Here is a 24,345-nt window from a genome sequence, read left to right on the forward strand (position 1 = left end):
AGCGGGCAGAGAGGCGAGCAACACGTCCATTCACCAGCGTGGCCGAAAGCAAAGTGAATCCTCTCCTCGCAGTCGGACTGACCACCAACTGCTGGACAAGTAGTTAACTACCGAACCTCCTTGTTCGAAGCTTACGACCGGTTCAGCTGCTGCCAAGTACCTTCCTATTGTTAAAGGACCGAGGGTTTGTATACATATCGGAACAAATTTCATAAACACACACGGCTCCCTGAAAAATAGGACCTATACACAGCAAGCCTGAAAAAGTGCCTATATAGACAGCAAGCCTGAAATAGTGGTTTGTACACACAGCAAGCCTGAAAAAAGTAGCTGAAACACACAGTAAGCCTGAAAAAGTTGTTTGTACACACAGCAAGCCTGAAAAGTGGTTTGTACACACAGCAAGCCTGAAAATAATGGCTTGTACACACAGCAAGCCTGAAAAAGTGGCTTGTACACACAGCAAGCCTGAAAAGTGGTTTGTACACACAGTAAGCCTGAAAATGTGGTTTGTACACACAGCAAGTCTGAAAAAGTGTTTGTACACAGAGCAAGTCTGAAAAAAGTGGTTTATTCACACAGCTCCCTGGAAATTAAGATGCTAAAACACCACTTAGGCCTAGCCTTTAGTTGAACCAAACGAAGGTAATATTTAGGTACTGCACTTAGGCCTAGTTGGCTCTGAATAGTAATATGCGAATTATCGGGAATAAAAAGTAATATTTACTACACTTAGGCATAGTTGGTTCTGAATTATCGGAACTGAAGGTAATAATTCATCATACTGAGGCCTACTTGCTTCCGAATGATCGTATATTTGAATTGCCAGCAACTGAAGGCAATATGTTACACTTGAGGCCTATTGTTGGTTTTGAATGTGAATTCCATGTGAAATATCGGGAACAAAGTAATATTAATTATACGTAATCGTAAGTTAACAATCGGGAACTGGAGATAGTTATAACACTTAAGCGTAGTTGTCTCTGAATCATATGCGAATTACCGAGAAGTTAAGCGTTATTGTACTTAGGCCTGGTTGACACTGAATAATCGTACGTGAATTATCGAGAACCTAAGTACCTAAAATTACACTTAACCTGGTTGGCTCCGAATTATCGTATGTGAATTATCGGGAACCGAAGGTAATAAGCCTACTTTGCCACTTAGGCGTAAATTCGCCCTGAAAAAAAAAGTGAATATCAGAAACCGAAGGTAATAATTATAATTAGGCCTATTTGTTTATGAATAATCGTATGTAAATTATCTGTTACTGAAGGCAATATTTTTTACACCAAGACCTTATAGTTAGCTCCGAAAAATCACGTTAAATATCGGAAGCTGAAGGGAATACTACTCAATATAGTTTAGGATTCGGAGATTACAAGAAATATGCAGATCTACCTTATTGTCAATTCTACAGTAATTGGTTGAATATGCGATAAGCAGACCCTTATTTCTTATTATTTTGCTGTTCATTCACGTGAAACCCAAATTTGTAGTCTTTTTCCTTATTTCCGGTGAGGCATGACACTTACAGAAGTAGTAGAACTCCTTTTTGTATTTCTCGACTCTCGACTTCAAGGAAGTAGAAGTCAAGGCTGCACAAAAGAGAAAATGAAGCAGCAAACAGCGCCATCTATTGTTAAGTTAACTACAACTGTTCAACAGAAGATTTAAAATAACAACTCCTTCGGCTTTGGGGGAATGAAATGAAACAACGGCGTCACTTTCAAGTTATATATATTTCACTATTTCAGCAAATGTTATGTTTCTAATATACATAAAGACAACATATACAGCACATGAGACGCACACGTGACAAAGAGAATACTGTAGGAACACCTTTCCTTTTTTTTTTCTTTGTTATTATTATATTATATTCTGGGGGTAATGTACGTGTCGAGATTACAGTTTTACTTATTATGTTTTTTTAATCTCTTTAAATGATACATTATCTTCTACTACCCTAAATCCCTCATTTATTATTATATATTATTATATGTTATATACTTTTATTGACTGGGATCCTCGTCTACTCTTATAGATTGGAACATTTATCAATATAGTTATTATTTCTAAGATTTAGCCTCACTGAATAAAAAGTTATATCCTAGATTATCTACAGATTATTGCTTTTAGCGATTGTTTCCGAGTTGTATTTGTATCGATAAGAGTTCGTTTGAAACTCTTGTGCATTCACAGTGAAGGACACCTACAGGAGGAACAATGAAGGTCGGGGGCAGTGCAGGCTGCTGGCGGGCAGCCTTCCTAAAATAACGTGGGAGCATCCTCAGGACACCATCTTGCCTTCTGAACTATAACGAGACACTCCCCCAGGGAGTTTATACACAGGAGGCTGAATTTTTACCATCTTTATACACAGGAGGCTGAATTTTGACCATCTTTTTTATCACTCTTCTATGAAATACCTGAAGGACACCCAAGGCGCTTCCGAATCCAGGTCAGAGAGTGAGGTTTGAGGTCACTAGCGTGACCCTTCTTCCCCTGACAAGAGGTAGTTGACGAATTTGCACCCGACGATGTCTGATACGAGCGGCAAATGAACACAGTAAGAATCGAGAGCTTGTGATATATATACATATCTATATATATATATATATATATATATATATATATATATATATATATATATATATATATATATATATATATATACACACACTCCTTGTCAGCATGCTATTAAACGACCTCACAGGATTCAGTTTAACCACAACTCCTATATTGAAGAAGAGTTTTTAGTTCGAATATCCCCTCAAAGCAGATATTGTGGATTGCTTTTGCAATTTTAAATGCTGTATTTCGATGAATGACCTGACCAGCTAACAGGTACCTACATAAATATGAGGTAATTTAACCTTACAGTCCTTAAACTGGATACATCAGCCAGTTGTTTTTGCCCTTGACAAACACTCAGACGACGCAGGTGAGTGAGGATGCTCCCGCAAGCAGCTACTGAACTAGCGACAGACAGACACAACTGAATAGGAGGGAAATGTCTTTTCTTGTGCACTGAATATTCGCCGTCGAGGCAGACACAGTATTACAAAGAAACGCTTCGAAAACACCTCGTTACAAAACTAAGAAAATATCACGTCGGCGCTGAATACAAAAGTCGAACCATGAAACTTGTAATATCAGATAAATAAACACTACGACTACTCTGTCATAAGTTATGAAAGTAACGACGGTTCACTTAGAGTTTGGAAAAGAAAACTACTTTGAGGAATCTTTGCGGAAGGAAGCGATGCTCTTTTTTTTCTAACCCTTTCAGAAAAATTAAAATAAAATCTTTGGTCAATTTCATCTGGCGTCATTGCCTTGTTTGAAGAGTGGTGAGGTTTCGTTGAGATCTGACCGTAATTCACCCTAAGCATTATATACATTTGGTTAGATTATTAGATTGCTTTTAATATGTTTCTTTTCCCTTCTATAACGTCTCATCGTCTCGAATGAAAGTTGCAACACTGAAGCAATCGCTGCCTTCTCGCGCAGACACGAACATTTGATACAATATGAATATTTCTCACGAAGCGCGAGATATTATGCAAAGAAGCAGGAACACTTATATTTAGAAAAAAATGGCAGGGAAAGAATGGAAAAAAAACAAAAGCAAGAAAAATACATTGTCTTGTGCAGGTGCAGTTTGAAATCACTGACTCAAGGGAGCTGTCCAATGCAGGGAGACAAATCAATAAATAAATATAAAAAAATAAAGAGAATATTCTTTCAGGCATTCAAACCGAGCTATGAATGAAAATGTACACCGCTGACTAAAATTGCAGTGTAACTTTAGCAGCAATTTAAGTCAACCTATGATATGTAAAGACCTATAGTGAAGGGTATTAAACTCTCACGCGCACGAGGCCGATGACGATAAACCAGTGAAGAGAAAACGCTTTCGGCTTCGGGAAAGCCTATTTATCATCTAACGAATCAGTTTTTCTGGATCTTTCCTAGATCGTGACCCCCCGAGGTTTTCAATCTTAACCCTCTAATGCATCAACCTTTGCAAAGGCATGTTTAGTAATAGGCCGTTGGGATGACCGTAAAACTGAGTTTCATCAAGAAATATTAGTCCTAGATAAAGACCACCGAATTTTGCTGGGGGCCACTACCCAGGAAATAAAAAATTCTTTTTTTTTTTTCACATACAACATCCATGCACACTAAAGCAACCGTCTTACCGGTGTAGCGTATAAGCTGACTACGACAATACTTCACAATACTTTCCTTATACAATCGTTTAAGGGGAGAAACGAAGAGGAGATCTATTGCGACAGCTAATTCGCTTACCCTGGACAGCCCAAAAATCGTGAGACGCGACGGAAAAAAATTAAACAAGAAATAAATACTAAAAAAAGAAAAAAAAACAATCGAGTGCTGATGTGCGTTACCGTGATTAACCATTAATAGATTCAACACTGGTGCTACTTAATGAAGGCACACTATTTTCAGTTTGGAAGATTTGGCATCACATTTGAGTTAAGAGCTATCTCAGTCATTCTTAAGGCGACGCTGCACGGACACGAAAGAGTCTTTTAAATATATATATATTCATTTACTTATTCATTTGCGACGTAACTGTGTCCTAAGAGTTCATATTTAAACAGCTTTCTTTGAACGTTTGGAGAGCTAATGCCGCGGCATTATCGCAGTAGGAGTAATGAGGGATTCCTAAAACAACAATAATATTATTACCGACCGTTTCAAACTGATCAAAATGGACCCGAATTATGTCTGAAGTTATTCACGCGACGAAGCTCAAGAGTTCAGCGAATGCGCCGCGTCGTGGGCAGAAGGAAGGCATCAAGTCTTCACATTCCACTGGATGCACTTTTCTGAACGTTGCTGAACGCTAGCCAGCCTGTAAATCGAACGCTGTACTACCCGTACGTAACATGTTACAAGACCTCTGGTGGTGCTGACTCTCTGGCAGATGTGAAAGGGCAGCTATTCTCAAGTCTGCGCAGCTCACATAGCAATGAAGTGAGGAACCGTCAAATGGTATGAGGGTCAACACCAACGGAATCATCCAATCCAGGGAGTGTGAAACGAAAACGAGAAAGTAATTCGCTCACAGTTAAAGAGCAGCTTTCATCCGATTTCGCCAGTTTTCCACAGGAGTACTTTGAAGTTCTCGGAAAATCCATCGTGAATATTTACTTGGCGTTTCGAACCGAGCTTTCCACCTTCATGATGTGTACGGCGTTAGGTCTGCAGTGAGGGCAAATGGCATTTATTATGGGCAGGTATATTTTTCGGTGGACTCGTACAATTTATCTATTTCACAACAAAAATATTATTCGTATTCTGAACTTTATCCCCGTCTTCGTCTCAAGATGTCAAAAAGTTCTTTTCTCTCTGTGTAAAAGGCGTCGTGCGTCTTACCTTCGCTCTCTGCATGAAGACCCTGACATGATATCCTTTTGCATGAGACGGACCTCACCACAAAGATCAGTTGCTTCATGTGGTCCAGGCCCTTTTCTGTAAGCAGGTCAAAGCAGGTCACAGGGTTTTCTTATAAAAGTGCTTCTCTCCACCTGGACTCCCTATTAAAACCTCAAGCAGGCTTCCTTTAACTACATACCTTTTCTCTCCATTTGAAAACATGTAAAAAAAAATCAGTAGCATTTTTTTTACTTCGCATCTTCTATCCCTTACTCTGTAGGTAGGTCCTATAAAAAAATTAAAGAAGCCTTCCATTTACCTTGTTTTCTATCCATGTGTACACTTTTTTCATATGCCATAACTTTTTTTTTTATATCATATACTTTCGCTTATTCTCAATTCCGTACCATAAATGATCAGTAAGCTTTCTTTTTAATTCCATTTTTCCTTTTCCAGCAAGAGAACCTTTCAATCCCTTTCACTTCCTATTCTCTGTCTCAATCTTAGGACCAGGACCTGTCAAAAATATCCACTTAAACCTCGTTTTACTTCCTAACGTTCCTATCCATCTGAAGACCTGTCAAAAAAAATTTTTTTTTCCTATTTTCTGTCCCTATCAGAAGACCTGTCGAAAGATTCCTTTAAGCCTCTTTTCCTTCTTATTTTCTGTCCCCATCAGAAGACCTGCCAAAAGATTCCACTAAGACTCCCTCAAGTATCTTATCTCCCTCTCAGTATCTGAAGGCTCCGCCAAGAGGGTCACTGGCATAATAAACCAGCAGAGCAACAACCTCTTCCTCGTCGTGTGCCCTGAAGTCGCGGCGGATACGCCGATAACTCGATATTCCCGATAAAGTCTTAAACTAGATAACTCGAGTGCGATGAAGATAACAAGTGCAGCTGAACGGATTCACCTCTCATACCTTTAGGACGCGTAACAAGGACAACAGGTAAACTGGAACAATTGACCGTCACGAAATCTTACCAGCGTAACCACCCAAGGAAGGGAAATGCCACTGTTATGTTTTCCGTGTTCACAGACGATCAGTAGAGCGACTAGCGAGTCCGTAACTCCGTTTTTAGGTAGTGAACGACTCTGTGTTCAAACGGGAAGGGTAGTACTACTGCCCAAGGTCTGGGGATAAAGGTAAACCAAGTTAGCGAAAGACTCAAGATTATGATGTAACGCTTTGAACTGGGGAAACACGATGAAATGTCTCACCTCCAGTAGCCTGGTCATCTGCCCTTTTTTTTTTTCCTATTGATTTTGACGTACACGAAAACCTAATTTTTCTCCATATCCTAACACCTTTATATCGAGTTTTTTCTTTTACAGTATTCTGAGCAGTGGCTGCGTTTTTTGTTTTTGCTTAATTTTCATTTACATCGATTTCCGGGATTTTATTTCTTATTTTTTTTTTATTTTTTGAGTTTTCTTGGTTAAATGGCAAGTACTGTACAGAGATTCACGAAAAAACGTTTAAATGTTTTCCAGTAAAATTTCTAACATATTCTTTCTTAGGTTCCGTAATATGGCTCCACGTTAACATTAAGGAGAATTTGTCATCAAAATAAAGTGTACTTAGCCTCCTTCACGCTGAATCTTTTGCTTTACATGATTGGGAAAAAAAATACTTCAGTTCATTTATCGTTAATTAATGTAAAGCCCGGAGATCATCTTTCGTATTTAAGGGAGACGCTAATTACTGCCGAGACGAATTCTGTCCATGATGGGAAAAAGAATTCGTTGAAGCACAGGGCCGGAGGGAGACCAAATGCGCGAAGTATACACCAGAAAAATGGAGGGGAACCATAATTATTGCTCTGTTTTCTGCCCTGAAGGTTGACGCAATCTGGCCAGTCTAAATAATGGATGGAGAGGAAGCGTTGGAAATTGGGCTAAAACCACCGCGTTCTTAAAGGACAAAAGCGTCACTGACATGTACAATAATGACTAATATTCCCAAACAAAGGACAGGAGTTGGTGTGCGTGGTCAATATAACAAGGTTATTAAACCGTCGAATTAATAGACGTGAATCAACCTAGGTGAATTTGACAAAAGAGGAACGTTGGAAATGGGCTAAAACCACCGTGTTCTTTAAAGGAAAAAAGCGTCACTCACATTCCCAATAATTATAAACGACAATACAACAAGTTCAGTAAAAACCTTCCTTGATTTTATAGACGTGAATCAATCCGCGTGACTTTGATCACAGCGAACACACAACGCATTTGAAGACGAGAGATGTTGACTCGAAATTCACTGATTCTCTGGAGGAAAAAAAAAAAGTGAATTGATCATAGATCTGCATCAAAAATATATATATTTTCCTGTTGATGTTCTATTGTGTTTACTCTCTCGGATGTACGTTTCGGACACAGCAGATCAATCAAGTTTTGCATCACATTCATTTTGTCTGTATATAACCATATTTAACTATGCAGCAGTAATGAATCACAGACGAAAATATCTATGGGAGACACATGACTCATACTTCATATTCTCCTTTCATATTCTGCATTCACAGTCATTCATGTTCACAAACGAAAGGATGAGAGCGAAGCAACAAGTGATAAAGCAGACAAAGTATAGAGAATTAACTTCATACACATAATCAGTGACTGAATAACTTATATATACGAAGTGGGTTACGTAGCCTATAATGTCTAGTGCTCTTATTTGCAAGGCAAAAATGAACTCTTTGTTTTATCTAAAATAACTACTCATAGTACTGGATGTATTCCTATTAATAATAATAATATTAAAATTTGCTCTCTATTTTCTTTCAGTAACTTCAAAAGCTTACTCAAATGCACTAAGGGATGGGAAGCTGTCTTTTCTTTTTAACCTGTTTATTTTCCTATCTACTATCTACCCATCTACCTCTCTCATCACCTCTTGTAAACTACCGGGCTCGTCTACTGAATGCCTCTATTATTTTTCGTTTTTCGTTTTTTGTTTTTGGTTTTTACAGTCAAACGCAAATCGTTCTTTTTTTGTCGCTAGAATACTGCTCATCTCGATGCGTCGGACTTCGCCTAATATTGCACGAGTAGGCGACGGGAGTATTGGAGTAAGGAAAAGAACCTTTGCTTTAATCTAATCGCCGAGCGCCTCTTTCCCTGAGGGGAAAAAGACCCAGCCTTAACCTAACAGAATCCTTGGAGGGACTAACGGCACAAATCATCGACTGACAACTGCGGGCGACGCCTCTGAACGACGCAGAAAACAAAATGCTACGAATGCTAATGTTCCGTAGAGAGGATAACGCAGACCGAGGTCTTCCTTTATAGACCGTGACACCTCGATAGCGTTGCGCTTCGTTCGTCTCCTCTTTTAATACTGTCTTTTCGTTTCCAAGGTCCCTAAGGGACCGGGTTTGTTATGAGAAGGGACGAAGAATACGACTCAGTTTTGTTTCGACGGCAACAGCAATTTTTTTTTTTACGGAAGCTGTGCCATCAAACGCACGAAATCAATAAAGTGTGATTGCTATCATCTCTTATGCTTAGTAGTACTACACGCTTACTCACCCTGTTTGGATAGAAAAAAAAAAATGGATAAATAAACCTTCACGCTACTGTACACTTAACTTAAGCCCCTGTGGAAAACATAATCACACACGTAGCGGAATTTCATCCCTGAAATAGAGTGGACGTTCTCGCTCCAAGATAATTTATCTCCTCTGAGTTCCCGACGAAAGCACAGCTCGTATTTTCCTGTCCTGATTTTCTCTGGAAATATTTGTATCGGTCTTTACTGTTCGGCCTGCGTCTCCTCTTCGTCCTCCCGGATGATGGACTTCTGTTTCTCCTCTTCCAGCTTCACTTCGTATTCCTTGATGTATTCGGCCACTTCCGGGTGACCGAACTCCACCGCGTCGGAGACTGGCGTGTGGCCCCATCTGGAGGGCGCAACAGAAATGAGAGGTTAAAGAGTGAATATTTAGCTCTAAGGCGACGATCTTTCCCACAAAAAAGATATACAATCTTGCTTTGTTATACTTCTTACTGGAAAGAAGCGCAGTCATCAGGTTATATAGGGTTCTCAACAATATCAAACATGGGTCACCTACGAGGCGCTATAGTAGATTCACATCACCTGTGCACCTGATGTCTAGGCCAGTCCCTTACGGCGCTCCTGATTGGCTGTTGATAGCCAATCACAGGGCTGGACACTCTCAGTCTTTCTCGAGAGTTCACATAGGGAGGATGTATGTTTCACCTCTCCTGAGGGATACGTCTTTCAAGTATCCCTCAGGAAAGGTAGAACATACATCTGCCTATGTGAACTCTCTCGGGAGAGACTGAGTTTCTAACCCTGTGATTGGCTTATCATCGGCCAATCAGGAGCGTCGTAAGGGACGGTACTAGTCATCAGATGCACGGTAGATGTGAATCTACTATAGTACTAAACATGGCGGAAGCTCAATGGGACGTGTTGAATACTAGCCCTTCGGGTATCAAAGTGTTATATACAACCATTTCTATAAACTATTTCTATATATTAATAAACTATATCTTTGATCCCCGACGAGCTAGTACTAAACACGACGTGCCATTGAGCTTTAGCCATGTTTAGTACTAGCACCTCGGAGACATACCGGGTCAATACCCAAATACAGTACTTACTACGAAAGATACAATGATTAGTGAGACAAAGCACAGTTGCTATGGTCATCAAATTATCCTTTTTCTAATAGCTGATCTATTCTTTGCCTATTTCCTAACAAAGGGGAAAAGAATGGCAGGTTGGCCCTTGATACAGACCTGTCCTTCGGCGCTGGGGGGACTTTGCACTTCTCCAGAAGGAACACGACTGTGTCCATGTGACCCTCGGCCGCTGCCAGATGCAGGGCAGTTCTCCCGTCGTAGTCGCTCTCAGCCATGTTGAGGCCGGCCAGGGCATATCTGTTGACCAAAAGTAAACGTGGGGAGGTTAGTTATTTTTCACAGTGTCTGGGGTTGTCTGTGGTGAGGCTTATGGACCTTCATGGACTGTACAGACTTTGACCACAAAAGTGTATTTTCCTTTATATCAGAGGCCAGTGGGATGGGCAACACAGTGTCCTTATTTTAGTCCACGTACACACATACACACACAAACACTAAGAGGTCAGGTAGAGACCAAACTGCCCGCTGGTATTCCCGAAAGATGTTTCTGTACCACAGTGACACTGGTCATCTCCCGTTCAGGGACTATTTTCAGAACTCTATGGTCTAGAAATGGTTGCAAATACCCAGAAAAACGAGAAAAAGTTTGAAATTGTACATTGTTTGAAGACTCAAAGGAATATGAAATAAGTTGATGTGCCTATAGAAATCCAAGATATACTGGGTTCGCTTCGAACTGACTCCCAAGACAACCTGAACGGTACAGAAATAGCTGTTGAAGAGAAAGATGAGTAGTAAGGGATATAAACTAAGAAAGACAGAAAAAAGAGCGAGACTTTTAAATGAATAGGCAACGAAAAGCTTACAAAGTTCTTGGTATTTTAGGCTTATTCTATCAGCACGTATTCTCGCATGAAATAATAATAATGATAATAATAATCATAGCGTCACCTCCTCATTGCAGTGACGTCTCCGGAGCATGCCGAGAAGAGCAGTGACACCACCTTCTGGCCACGGGACTCGAACTTCTGCTTTCGCGGGTCCTTCTTATTCGCGGCGTGGCGAAGGTTGTCGTATCGGTGGAAGTTGAAGACTTGTACCAGTTCCTGCGGAAGGTGGTTAGAGTTAGACTTTCGTGAGCTCTCTGCCTTCTTAGGCAATGCTTACCAACTTACACACCCCCCAATCTCTCTCTCTCTCTCTCTCTCTCTCTCTCTCTCTCTCTCTCTCTCTCTCTTACCTCACAGAACTTAAGACCGCGAACGGAGTTCCCCAGGGGGTCAAGAGGCGGAGACCAGATACAGATGCCCATGACGTTGGGTATGACCAGCATGATGGCCCCGCATACCCCGGACTTGGCAGGAAGACCGACCTGTTGGAGGAGAACATCTTTGAAGGAGGTTTGTTACAGGATTCGGTAATATATATATTTATATTATATATAATATATATATATAAATATATCTATATATTATATATATATACATAACGTATATAATAATAATAACAAAATGATAATAATTAAATAATACTCAATAATAATCAATAACTATATATATAATAAACAATAAGATAATAATAATAAATAATAATAATAATATAATAATAATAAATAATAATAATAAGAATAACAATAATGATAATAATAATAATAATAATAATAATTAATAATAATAATAATAAATAATAATAATAATAATAATAATAATAACAGACGAACCTATTTGCATAACTTGGGATAATTGAATGTAAGTATGGAATAACACACACACACACACACACACACACACACACATATATATATATATATATATATATATATATATATATATATATATATATATATATATATATATATATATATATATATATATATATACATATGTTATTCCATAATTACTTTCAATCATCCAAGTTATGCAAATAGGTTCGTCAGTTATTATTATTATTATTATTATTATTATTATTATTATTATTATTATTATTATTATTATTATATTATGTCGGAAATAATATTTTCTTTGGGTAAGAGGGAAGCCTCGAAGGTTATCGGCCATTAATTTCGTGTTATCAGCATTTTGAGATGATAAAATAATAAAGACGATAAAATAATAAAGATGAAAAAATAATAAAATAATAAAGGAAGCAAAGACAACGGTCCTTTTGCCAAACTGATTCGGGAGGGGAAAAATGGACGAGAAAACAACCCGGAACTCTTCTTCTTGTCGTTCTCCTTACCTTGAAGGCGAACTGGCCGGAGTAGTCGTACATGCCGCAGGAGTGCATGAGGGAGAGGACGTCCCTGACGGCATTGGGCTTCATGACCTGATCTCCCGTGATCGGACAGATGCCGCCGTTGGCTAAGGTCGCCGCCATGACTGCCATGCTCTCGGCGGTCACTTCCATCGAGCAGCACTGCGGAAGAGAGAAAGAAAATGGGACAATGTTTACAATTGATGCCTCCATCGAACAGAACTGAAAAGAGAGATAATGGTTAAAATTAATGCCTCCACCGAACAGCACTACAAAAAGAGAGACAATGTTTCTATAGACAAGTAGCCGCATTCGAGTAATGGTAACTTATACTCCCAGATTATGATTCATTTAGTCTTGTTTTCCCAAAGCTAAGGAGACCTCAGGTCAACATGAGCTCTTACCCATTAACTGTAACGCATCTGCACGCTTCCTGAAGTCAGGTTTATTTTGGGCCTTTTCAAGCATGATTTGTTTACACTTAACCTTTGGTGGTTTAGAGACACGTGGCCGCATTGTATAGCAAGGGTTAAGTTGCAAAAAAAGTGCAATTTATTCGTGCTGTTCCTGTCCAAAGGTTAAAATAGACTCAAGTCAGCATGTGCTCTTATCCATGGCCTTAATCCGGAGTGGTATGTTGTTTATATTATTATTATTATTATTATTATTGGGCACAGTTTTCCATGTTGAAAATGATGACAATGGTTGCAGGACCATAATAATATAGCATGTGAGTATATGGTCTTTAATGGATATTAAAAGCTTTCGAACCTTGTACTAGGTTCATCTTCAGTCAATATGAACCTAGTACAAGGTTCAAAAGCTTTTAATATCCATTAAAGACCTTATACTCACATGCAATATTATTGTGAACCTGCAACCATTATTATTAGTATTTTATTTTATTTTATTTTTTTGCTCTATCACAGTCCTCTAATTCGACTGGGTGGCATTTGTAGTGTGGGGTTCCGGGTTGCATCCTGCCTCCTTAGGAGTCCATCACTTTTCTTACTATGTGCGCCGTTTCTAGGATCACACTCTTCTGCATGAGTCCTGGAGCTACTTCAGCCTCTAGTTTTCCCAGATTCCTTTTCATCGATCTTGGGATCGTGCCTAGTGTTCCTATGAATTTGGGTACAATAGGAACACTAAGCACGATCCCAAGATCCCTGAATATTATTATTATTATTATTATTATTATTATTATTATTATTATTATTATTATTATTATTATTATTATTATGCGCTTTATCACAGTCCTCCAATTCGACTGGGTGGTATTTATAGTGTGGGGTTCCGGGTTGCATCCTGCCTCCTTAGGAGTCCACTTTTCTTACTATGTGCGCCGTTTCTAGGATCACACTCTTCTGCATGAGTCCTGGAGCTACTTCAGCCTCTAGTTTTTCTAGATTCCTTTTCAGGGATCTTGGGATCGTGCCTAGTGCTCCTATGATTATGGGTACGATTTCCACTGGCACATCCCATATCCCTTCATTATTTCTATTTTCAGATCTTGATACTTATCCATTTTTTCCCTTTCTTTCTTTCTCTTCAACTCTGGTGTCCCATGGTATTGCGACATCAATGAGTGATACTTTCTTCTTGACTTTGTCAATCAACGTCACGTCTGGTCTATTTGCACGTATCACCCTATCCGTTCTGATACCATAGTCCCAGAGGATCTTTGCGTGATCGTTTTCTATCACTCCCTCTGGTTGGTGCTCGTACCACTTATTACTGCAAGGTAGCTGATGTTTCTTGCACAGGCTCCAGTGGAGGGCTTTTGCCACTGAATCAGGCCTCTTTTTGTACTGGTTCTGTGCAAGTGCCGGGCATTCGCTTGCTATGTGGTTTATGGTTTCATTTTTCGTATTGCACTTCCTACATATGGGAGAGATGTTATTTCCGTCTATCGTTCTTTGAATATATCTGGGTCTTAGGGCCTGATCTTGTGCCGCTGTTATCATTCCTTCAGTTTCCTTCTTTAGCTCTCCCCTCTGTAGCCATTGCCATGTGTCATCGCTGGCTAGTTCTTTAGTCTGTCTCATGTATTGTCCGTGCATTGGTTTGTTGTGCCAGTCCTCTGTTCTGTCTGTCATTCTCCTGTCTCTGTATATTTCTGGGTCTTCGTCTACTTTTATTAGTCCTTCTTCCCATGCACTCTTTAGCCACTCGTCTTCACTGGTTTTCAGATATTGTCCCAGTGCTCTGTTTTCGATGTTGACGCAGTCCTCTTTACTTAGTAGTCCTCTCCCTCCTTCCTTTCGTGTTATGTATAGTCTGTCCGTATTTGCTCTTGGGTGTAGTGCTTTGTGTATTGCCATATGTTTCCTGGTTTTCTGATCTATGCTGCGGAGTTCTGCCTTCGTCCATTCCACTATTCCTGTGCTGTATCTGATTACTGGCACTGCCCCATGTGTTTATGGCTTTTATCATATTTTTCCCGGCGTTTGAGTTTTGACTTGAGTATCACCTTGAGTCTCTGCATATATTCTTTCCTGATCGTGTCCTTCATCTCTTGGTGTTATATCCCCTCCTTCCATTATTCCCAGTATTTGTATCCTGTCTTATCTATGTGTTTGATGTTGCTCCCATCTGGTAGCTTTATCCCTTCAGTTCTCGTTACTTTGCCTTTTTGTATGTTGACTAAGGCGCATTTTTCTATTCCAAACTCCATCCTGATGTCGCCAGATACAATCCTTACTATTATTATTATTATTATTATTATTATTATTATTATTATTATTATTATTATTATTATTATTATTATTATTATTATTATTATTATTATTATTATTATTATTATTCAGAAGATGAACCCTACCCAGATAGAACAAGCCCACCCAAGGGGACGACTGACTTGAAATCCTGAAGCCTCCAAGGGATATTACGATGTTCAATTGAAAGAAGTAACATATGGCAATGAGAGGTGAACAGATAAGGATGCTCGCGTGTTAGGTTACGTTAGGTTAGGCTATAGAAGACCGGAGCTTAGCGATCTACTGGCTTTGCGTTCGTGCAAGGGTATTCCATTTCCTTCGAGCAAGGATATTCCATTTCCTAGATTCAGTGATATGTTAACGGTAGTCCATATTAATGCCCAATCCTTGTTGAGTCATAAATTTGAAATAGAACTTATGTTAAACGAACAAAACATTGATATTCTATGTGTCAGCGAAACATGTTATACACTAATATAAGAGACGCATTTATAAATATATTCCCCTGTATGATGTCTACCGTCAGGATCAAGGTCGGGGTGGAGGGGTATGTATATTTGTCAGAAACTATTTGAAAGTTACCGAAATGAATTTAACGATCGAAAAATGTGAGGGTGTAGAAGACAAGTTTCCTTCTGTTATTGTAGGATGCGTATATCGCCATCCCAAAGCACCGGCAACCTCTTTTGATTAAATCTCCGATATTTTTAAAGAAATTATTTTACGAAATAAGCATATATTTATTTATGGGGATTTTAATGATGATCTGCTAAAGACCGAGAATAAAATGTCTAAACTAATTAAAAAACTACATTTCGATCAGATAGTAAACAAACCTACTAGAATTACTCCTACATCGGCGTCTTTAATTGATCTCGTCATAACAAATGCTAAACATATGATACCAAATATTGATATTATACCAAGCTTGGAGGCAGATCACGAGACAATCTTAACTCATTTGAATATTCGTAAGCCAAAAAAGAAACCTGTTTTAAAAACTTTTAGATGTTTGCAAAATTATTCTCCAGACTTTCTTTGTGATCTCCTCACGAATAATGTAAATATATTAAATGGTATTTTAAATAGCGACAATGTAAACAACCAAGTTTGAATTTTAAACGACGTCTTTAAATCGTGCCTAAACATTTGAGTTCCGGTTGTAACGAAAGAAATCGTTCGTCGCCCTGAGGACGCCCTGGATAACAGGTGAAATAAAGCGGGACATCAAAGAGAGAGACAGACTGAAAAGTGAGTTAAAAAATCAAACTTTGAACATCTCTCTGAGAGAAAAACATAAAGACCTGAAGAAGAGAGTCAATTCAAAGTTAGCTGGAAGCCATAAGCAGTTATTACAAAAGCGAATATCAGAAAGCTAAAGGCAATGTTTCTGCTACTTGGAAAATAACAAAAAATATGCTATTTAATGGACAACAAACAGATAGGAGCTCTGTGCCATTGCCAGCAGTAACTGATGTACACTCTAAGGCTGAAAAATTCAAAGATTTTTTCGCTGAGGTCGGGAAAAAAACTTTCGAAAAAACCCAAAAGGAAATTAGGAAATGTAATATCTCTACTGAAACAGTACGTCATATTCCAGTTAGAGAATGAGATAGTTTTAAGCCTACTCTTGTTGCTTGTAATACTGTCATCTTAATTATAAAAAATCTTAAAAACACAAATGCCTTTGGATCTGACGGGATTAGCTTGCGTTTCATTAGGGATGGGTTATACATTATTGCATTTTACCTTACAGTTATAATTAACACATCCATGGCCACTAAACAGTATCCGGAGTTATGGAAAAATCCCCATGTAGTAATTCCTGTTTTTAAGAGTGGTGATATGGAAGACGTCTCTAATTATCGTCCTATATCTTTGATACCGATATTATCAAAAGTTCTGGAAAAAATAATCGCTATTCAATTCACTGATTTTCTAGAGACAAATGGTCTAATCTCACAAAGTCAACACGGCTTCAGACCAAAATTATCAACTGGAACGGCTCTATTAAAAATATCAGATAAGATTTATAATAACATGGATAATAAAAAAGTTTCCCTACTGCTTTTACTTGAACTATAAAAGGCCTTCGACAGCGTGAATCATAATATATTATTTGATAAATGTACATCACTGAGTATAGATCCACTCTGGTTTATGAATTACCTACATAACAGATCCCAGTCAGTTAGAATGGGAGCCCAAACTTTGTTGTCTTCCCAAAAAATTGTAGAGTTTGGTGTACCCCAGGGCTCTATTCTTGGCCCAATACTCTTTGTAATATATATGTCAATGATCTGGTAAAATCACTACCCGGCTGCTTCGTCATCCAATACGCCGACGACACCCAGATCTTAATTGGAGGAAATGTAAATGAAATAGACGAACTAATTCATAGGGCGGAATACATAGTAAAGAAGGCCAAATACTACTTCTTAACTAATGGTTTGCTTCTTAATGAGAAAAAAACAATTCATTTTAATAGGTTCCCGACAATATATATTAGAAATTGGAGACAATGTGCAAATAGATTTTAATGGAAATATGATTAAACCCATGAAAGCTGTAAAAAATCTAGGGGTTTATTTTGACAGATAGATGACGTTTGAAACGCATATAGATGAAGTTTATAAGAAAGTGATGGGTACTTTAATTTATTTAAATAGAGTAAAAGATTCATTTGATTCTTCTACGCCCGAGTGGCTGTAGGTAATGTAAAAAAACATGACCACATATCCCCTTACCTCAAAAATCAGAATGGTTAAAGATAAAAGACAAATATACCATAGATGTCTGTAATTTGGTATTCAAAACAATACGAAAAATAACTCCTGAATGGTTATATGATTTTCCAACAGTACACGCAGTTAATGGGGTTTCTACTCAACAGCAGGAAAATTTGTATGTAGAAAGGGAGAAAACAGAGACAGGCTCCCGCCAGTTTAGTATTCGAGGCCCAGCATTATACAATAAAGTACCTCACAATTAAACAAAAATCCTCTCTCGCTGCTTTTAATGTACACTTAAAGAAACTAATTTTAAATGGTTCCGATTAGTGTAAGTTTTACTGAACGTTGTGCTTAATTGTCATATTAAAAGTACTTTTGAAGGCACTACTGTACTTTTATAGATGTTGGAATTAGTTTTAGATAAAACTTATGGATAGGATGGCTTTTATTTACAAATTATATGGTCTATGACAATGTATTTAATATTCAAGAGGAATAAGTTTTACTCACTATATTTTAAGTAAATGATATTCTTTTATTACTTATGAATTTTATTAATTACTAAGTTTTAGCCGATCTGTTGATTCTTAAAACAACTTTTGTATGTCTAAAATAACAAATATTTCAACTATTTGTAAGATGGTTTTGTACTAATTGTAGTTTTATATTTTATGAATACCCAATGTAATATTGGAAATAAAGAATTATTATTATTATTATTATATTATTATTATTATTATTATTATTATTATTATTCTCAATAGCCGCAAAGATTCCTCAAGGATACTTACACTGTGCTGCTAAGACTAACGCACAATTGTGAAAGTTATATTCAAACGTTTATACGCGAGAATTGCTTCGTTTTTCAGCATTGTATGAGAGGACAAAACACCTTACGACACTTACATTTGCTATTTTTGTTTGTCTGAACGAAGATGTTAAAAAAGGTATGGAATGGAAGTAAGATTTGAGGCCAAAGGCCAAGCACTGGGACCTACGAGGCCATTCAGCGCTGGAAGGGAAATTGAGAAGAGAAAGGTTTGAGAAGTGTAACAGGAGTTAAACCTCAAAGCAGTTGCGTTATGAAACAATTGTCAGGATAGAGTGGGTAGCCAGTTGGAATAGAAAGCATATGAACGGAGGTGCAGTAAAAGGAATTACAAGGGCAGCAGCTAGGGGCCGAAGGGACGCTACAAAGAACCTCGAGTAACGCCTACATCGCCCTGCGTGAGGTGCACTGATAGCCCTACTCCCCTTCGGGGTAAGATGTTTCAATAGCTGGTTACAGGATACAGAAGAAAAAAACATTGACGTTTTGCAAATTATTTGCATTTCATCTGCTCGTAAATAAAGAAAATCCTCATTTGCAATTCAGTGCAGCCATGATTCGTCGTCGAGGTTCAGCAACATTGAACCTGTCAAAAGCGTTGGCACAATCTCCGACGTCTTGAGGAGTGTTGGGAGCGGCAGAGGGGTCTTGCAGAGAAAAAAGGAGAGGTATTGATTCCTGCAATCTAGTCTGCGTCCCGTTTGATTACACAAACCAAAAAGGAAATTGCCGGGTAGCTCAAGCCGCTATTTATTTAAACACCCTTGATGGATGCCCGGGGAATAGGGATCAGATGGAGTGTGGCTTTGAAAATCGACCGGTATCCAATGGAGTAGGTTCTTTTAGGAGACTCTGCTTAGAAGTCGGTTCTGTGAGACAAATTTGAGTTTTGTTTTGAATACCTAATTCATTCCTATTATTCGGGTTATCTTCTGTAACTTCTTTTCGAATGAACACCATAATATTCTCTGGAAGCTTAAATATTATAAAGCCACTGATTTTGAAGTTTCTATATCTATATGTATATATATATATATATATATTATATATATATATATATATATATATATATGTGTGTGTGTGTGTGTGTGTGTGTGTGTGTGTGTGTGTGTGTGTGTGTGTGACCATTTCTTTCTAACACCTTTGCAACAACATTCACCAGACATTTATGTACGAGAGAGAGAGAGAGAGAGAGAGAGAAATAAATTCTTATTTAAAAGATTTTTAACGTGTTGCTGTTGGCAGGTAGAGGAATCATTTACCTTCCAATCAACACGTCCCCCCCCTAACCCCCCCCCCCCCACCTGTCAGTCACCCTCATTAATTCAGTCACCCGAGCTCCACGCTTCGTCTAAGGTGAACGACGCTTCTTGTTTTCATGTAGACTTCTTCGGATTGGAATATAAAGGTTACGTCGAAAGCCAAGAGCTGGAAAGGAAACTGACAGTAGAAAGATTTCAAAGAGAATACGAACGGAGTACAGTCAAAGGAATGCACGGGGGGTTACAGATACGGCCTCAGGAAGGGGGACGATGCAAACAACCTTGAAGTAATGCATACGGGGCGCCGCGCGAGGTAAACTGCCGGCACTACCCCAATACGGGGACAGTCGCGTTTGGCTTGAGAAAAATATCCTTCCAAAGAAGAGGAAAGAGTTGACGATATATATATATATATATATATATATATATATATATATATATATATATATATATATATATATATATATACAGAGAGAGAGAGAGAGAGAGAGAGAGAGAGAGAGAGAGAGCAACCCTATCTGTCAAAGATAAAGTTGCATTGACTTGAACCAGCAAAGGAGGTTGGATAAAATATCTGTCACAGAAATGCCCGGGGTCATCGTCCCAAATCCACCCAAATATGCCCGTGTCACATTCTAAAGAGGTCACGGTATGCCAGAGGCATAACGCCAATGGGCCCATAACAGCGCTCTATTCCTCGGGGGGCATACGAAATGTGAAACTGCCAGTGCCCGGGCACTCAGATCGCATGGTAACACTGCGTCCCGGGCTTTAAATAGTTACGCTATGTGTAAGTTTTAGGTAAATAAAAGGATATCTGGGTGTACATTTGCAACTGTAAAGTGTTTTAATAATTTACTGTATGCGAATTACACCGTTAATGTTCGAAATAGGATATTATCATGGTTGTTGAATATAAGCTGAATGTAACTATCTAAAGCCCGGGACGCAGTGTTACCATACGCAAACACCACAGGCGGATGGACAAATGGAAAAAAACCGAGTATAGTTCCGCGATCTTGTGCAACTTCTCTTATTATATATTATATCAAATTAATAAGAAAACTAGTAGAATAGTAATCGTAACAAATAAACAACTGGAATTATGAACCTCGTGTCTTAAAAAGGACATTTAGTAATGATATCAAAATACTTGCATTATTTAACGGGGGGAAAAGAATGCCTTGATTTGGAGTAGAAATGACGGAAACAGACTGGTGACAAGGGTTCTCTCTCTCTCTCTCTCTCTTTTGTGACGCCAGATAATTCACAATCAATCAATCAATCTCTCTCTCTCTCTCTCTCTCTCTCTCTCTCTCTGGATCGTCATCTTTGAAACTACTCTCTCTCCGAAGCATCATTTCCGGCGTCTCTCTTTTTATCGCTGAAGCATCGGATTGAAAACTACTCTCTCTCTCTCTGCGGCGGAATGTAAACCAACATCATGAGGTGGAGAGTAAAAGGCTTGGCGTGATAATGAGTCTAGAGAATGACTTCTGAGAAGTGTCTTCTCTATGGGCACCTCGCCAGAGAGAGAGAGAGAGAGAGAGAGAGAGAGAGAGAGAGGAGAGATGAGGGGATGGAAAAGACGGGGAATGGGACGAAGGGGAGTTGAGGGGGGGGGGGGGGGTTCGAAGGTGGCAGCCATGGAGTTCAAAAGGCATATATGGGACACTGACCCAAAACGTGATAATCACGATCGAAAGAGTAAATAGAGGCTTTCGTAAAACATCGCGGTAAATTAAGAAACACATTTGATACATTCCGGAGCTTCGCGAAAACAAAGGATTCAGGGATGAGACACGAATATAAAGAAAGGACAGCGAGGAGCCACGTCTCTTCGGGGACTGTCAGACGAAATAGAGAGTTGTTTACGTTTAGCGAGTGATTCACGCGTGGCAATCTCTTTCTTCTTCTTGCGATAATTTCAGAGAGGTTGCTTTCTCTCTCTCTCTCTCTCTCTCTCTCTCTCTCTCTCTCCTTGGGATCATCGGGAACAGACACGAGCTAAACAGTAATACGAAGAGGGCATATAGGCTTCCATCTCCCAGATTAGGATTAAAAATAGACTCGCGGGTGAGAAGGAACGAAACTACTTTACGAGCAGACGCCGCTGGCGACATTATTAAACCCCCTTAGCTATTCTCTCTCCGCTTTTGGCTCGAGGCGCCTCCTCTGTTACCAAGGAAAGATTTTCGTAGGTTCCTGCACAATGGATTGTCAATTTCACGGCCTGGGTTCACGTCCCGTAAGAATGATTGATAACCCTACGATGTCTGACAGGAATACTTTAAACTTCACGATTTGCTTTTTTTTTTTTTTTTTTTTTTTTTTTTTTTTTTTTTTTTATAATTCGAACAGAAATGCACTCACAGTGTCCAAATGTATGTATCTATGTAGAGATCACATACGTCCTGAATATATATTTATACAGTCAATGCTTATAAACACGCTGTATAGTATAGCACTTTCACACGCATGCTGCAAGCGTATGTATGTAGATATACACATACGTTCTGGATACATGTGTATACAGTCAATGCTTAATAAATACGTTGTATAGTATAGTGCTTTCGCACGTATGTTGCAAGCGCATTTATCTAGACATACAAATATGTCATAGATACATACGTACAAAGTCAATGCTTATAAAAATGTTGTATAGTACAGTGTTTATACGCATGTTGCAAGCGTATGTATGCATGAGAAGTTTATGCGCACGCGCATGCAATAAAAATGTGTATGTACATAATATAAGTTCATAAATGCAACGACGTGTTTATGTTCAAATTCTCTCTCTCAACGACAGACGCACGAAAATATGGGCAAAATGTATAAAAGATATTCTAAGCCGTTGCATTTATATGCAGTTGCAATGAACAGGATGCAAATAAACATAGAATCTTGCTATAAATGGAAATTCTTGCTATTATTATTATTATTATTTATTTTTTTTTTTTTTTGCTCTATCACAGTCCTCCAATTCGACTGGGTGGTATTTATAGTGTGGGGTTCCGGGTATGCATCCTGCCTCCTTAGGAGTCCATCACTTTCTTACTATGTGTGCCGTTTCTAGGATCACACTCTTCTGCATGAGTCCTGGAGCTACTTCTGCCTCTAGTTTTTCTGATTTCCTTTTTCAGGGATCTTGGATCGTGCCTAGTGCTCCTATGATTATGGGTACGATTCCACTGGCATATCCATACCCTTCTTATTTCTATTTTCAGATTTTGATACTTAACCATTTTTTTTCCCTTTCTTTTCTCTTTCAAACCTCTGGTGTCCCATGGTATTGCGACATCAATGAGTGATACTTTCTTCTTGACTTTGTCAATCAACGTCACGTCTGGTCTGTTTGCACGTATCACCCTATCCGTTCTGATACCATAGCCCCAGAGGATCTTTGCCTGATCGTTTTCTATCACTCCTTCAGGTTGGTGCTCATACCACTTATTACTGCAAGGTAGCTGATGTTTCTTGCACAGGCTCCAGTGGAGGGCTTTTGCCACTGAATCATGTCTCTTTTTGTACTGGTTCTGTGCAAGTGCCGGGCATTCACTTGCTATGTGGTTTATGGTTTCATTTTTCGTATTGCACTTCCTACATATGGGAGAGATGTTATATCCGTCTATCGTTCTTTGAACATATCTGGTTCTTAGGGCCTGATCTTGTGCCGCTGTTATCATTCCTTCAGTTTCCTTCTTTAGCTCTCCCCTCTGTAGCCATTGCCAATTGTTATTATTATTACTATTATTATTATTATTATTATTATTATTATTATTGTTGTTATTATTATTATTATTATCAGTAAGAAATAGCACATATACGTATATGTATGTATATATATAAATATATAATATATAATGTATATATATACATATTTATGTAGCTACGTATCGTTCAAATTGCTTTGTATAATACAAGAATCAGCTTACACGCTGGTTACCCTCACAGGTAACGACACCGCTTTGGAAATAGCTTACGGGTACTGAAACTTGCAACAACCCTTAGGCATCTAAAGTGTGTTTACTGATTTAATTCCTTTTACTGTTTCTAAGTTTTGAGTAATAATAATAATAATAATAATAATAATAATAATAATAATAATAATAATAATAATAATAATAATAATAACAAATTACCAGATCTAGGAGAGAATGAACCTTATACCATTTGCTGCACAGCTTCCGCAAGTAGATCAGAGAGAGAGAGAGAGAGAGAGAGAGAGAGAGAGAGAGAGAGAGAGAGAGAGAGAGAGAGAGAGAGGGTGATTTTGTGCACGAGACAGATGCGATTTTCCTGAGTAAACGCCATTGATGTATGCGGTGTTGATCTCCACAAACACACCAGAGGTTTCTGTCAACAAATGAAGTGGTTTCAACTGAGGCGAAACATTTCATTTCATAGCGTCGACCCTCCAAGTCGACTCTTGATCGAATCTCGGGGGGGTCGATTTCCTCTTTTCAGTAAACTGAAGACTTTGGGGAATCTGTTTCGCAGTGAATACAACTAAATATGAATGTAC

The 24,345-nt window shown here is 38.6% G+C and overlaps 1 protein-coding gene across 1 annotated transcript in view; it reads right to left on the bottom strand.

The window, feature by feature from the left end:
- Positions 1-8,399: 8,399 nt before the first annotated feature.
- The window catches only part of LOC135200429 (glutaminase liver isoform, mitochondrial-like), a gene marked incomplete in the record, with an annotated part of 185,304 nt that continues 169,358 nt past the window's right edge, over positions 8,400-24,345 (bottom strand). The window contains 5 exon segments of the mRNA XM_064229065.1: positions 8,400-9,315; positions 10,181-10,321; positions 10,976-11,130; positions 11,265-11,396; positions 12,263-12,439. Coding sequence (XP_064085135.1) covers positions 9,168-9,315; positions 10,181-10,321; positions 10,976-11,130; positions 11,265-11,396; positions 12,263-12,439 — 753 coding nt within the window.

This window comes from Macrobrachium nipponense, chromosome 26 (assembly GCF_015104395.2).
Source record: "Macrobrachium nipponense isolate FS-2020 chromosome 26, ASM1510439v2, whole genome shotgun sequence".
NCBI lineage: Eukaryota > Metazoa > Arthropoda > Malacostraca > Decapoda > Palaemonidae > Macrobrachium > Macrobrachium nipponense.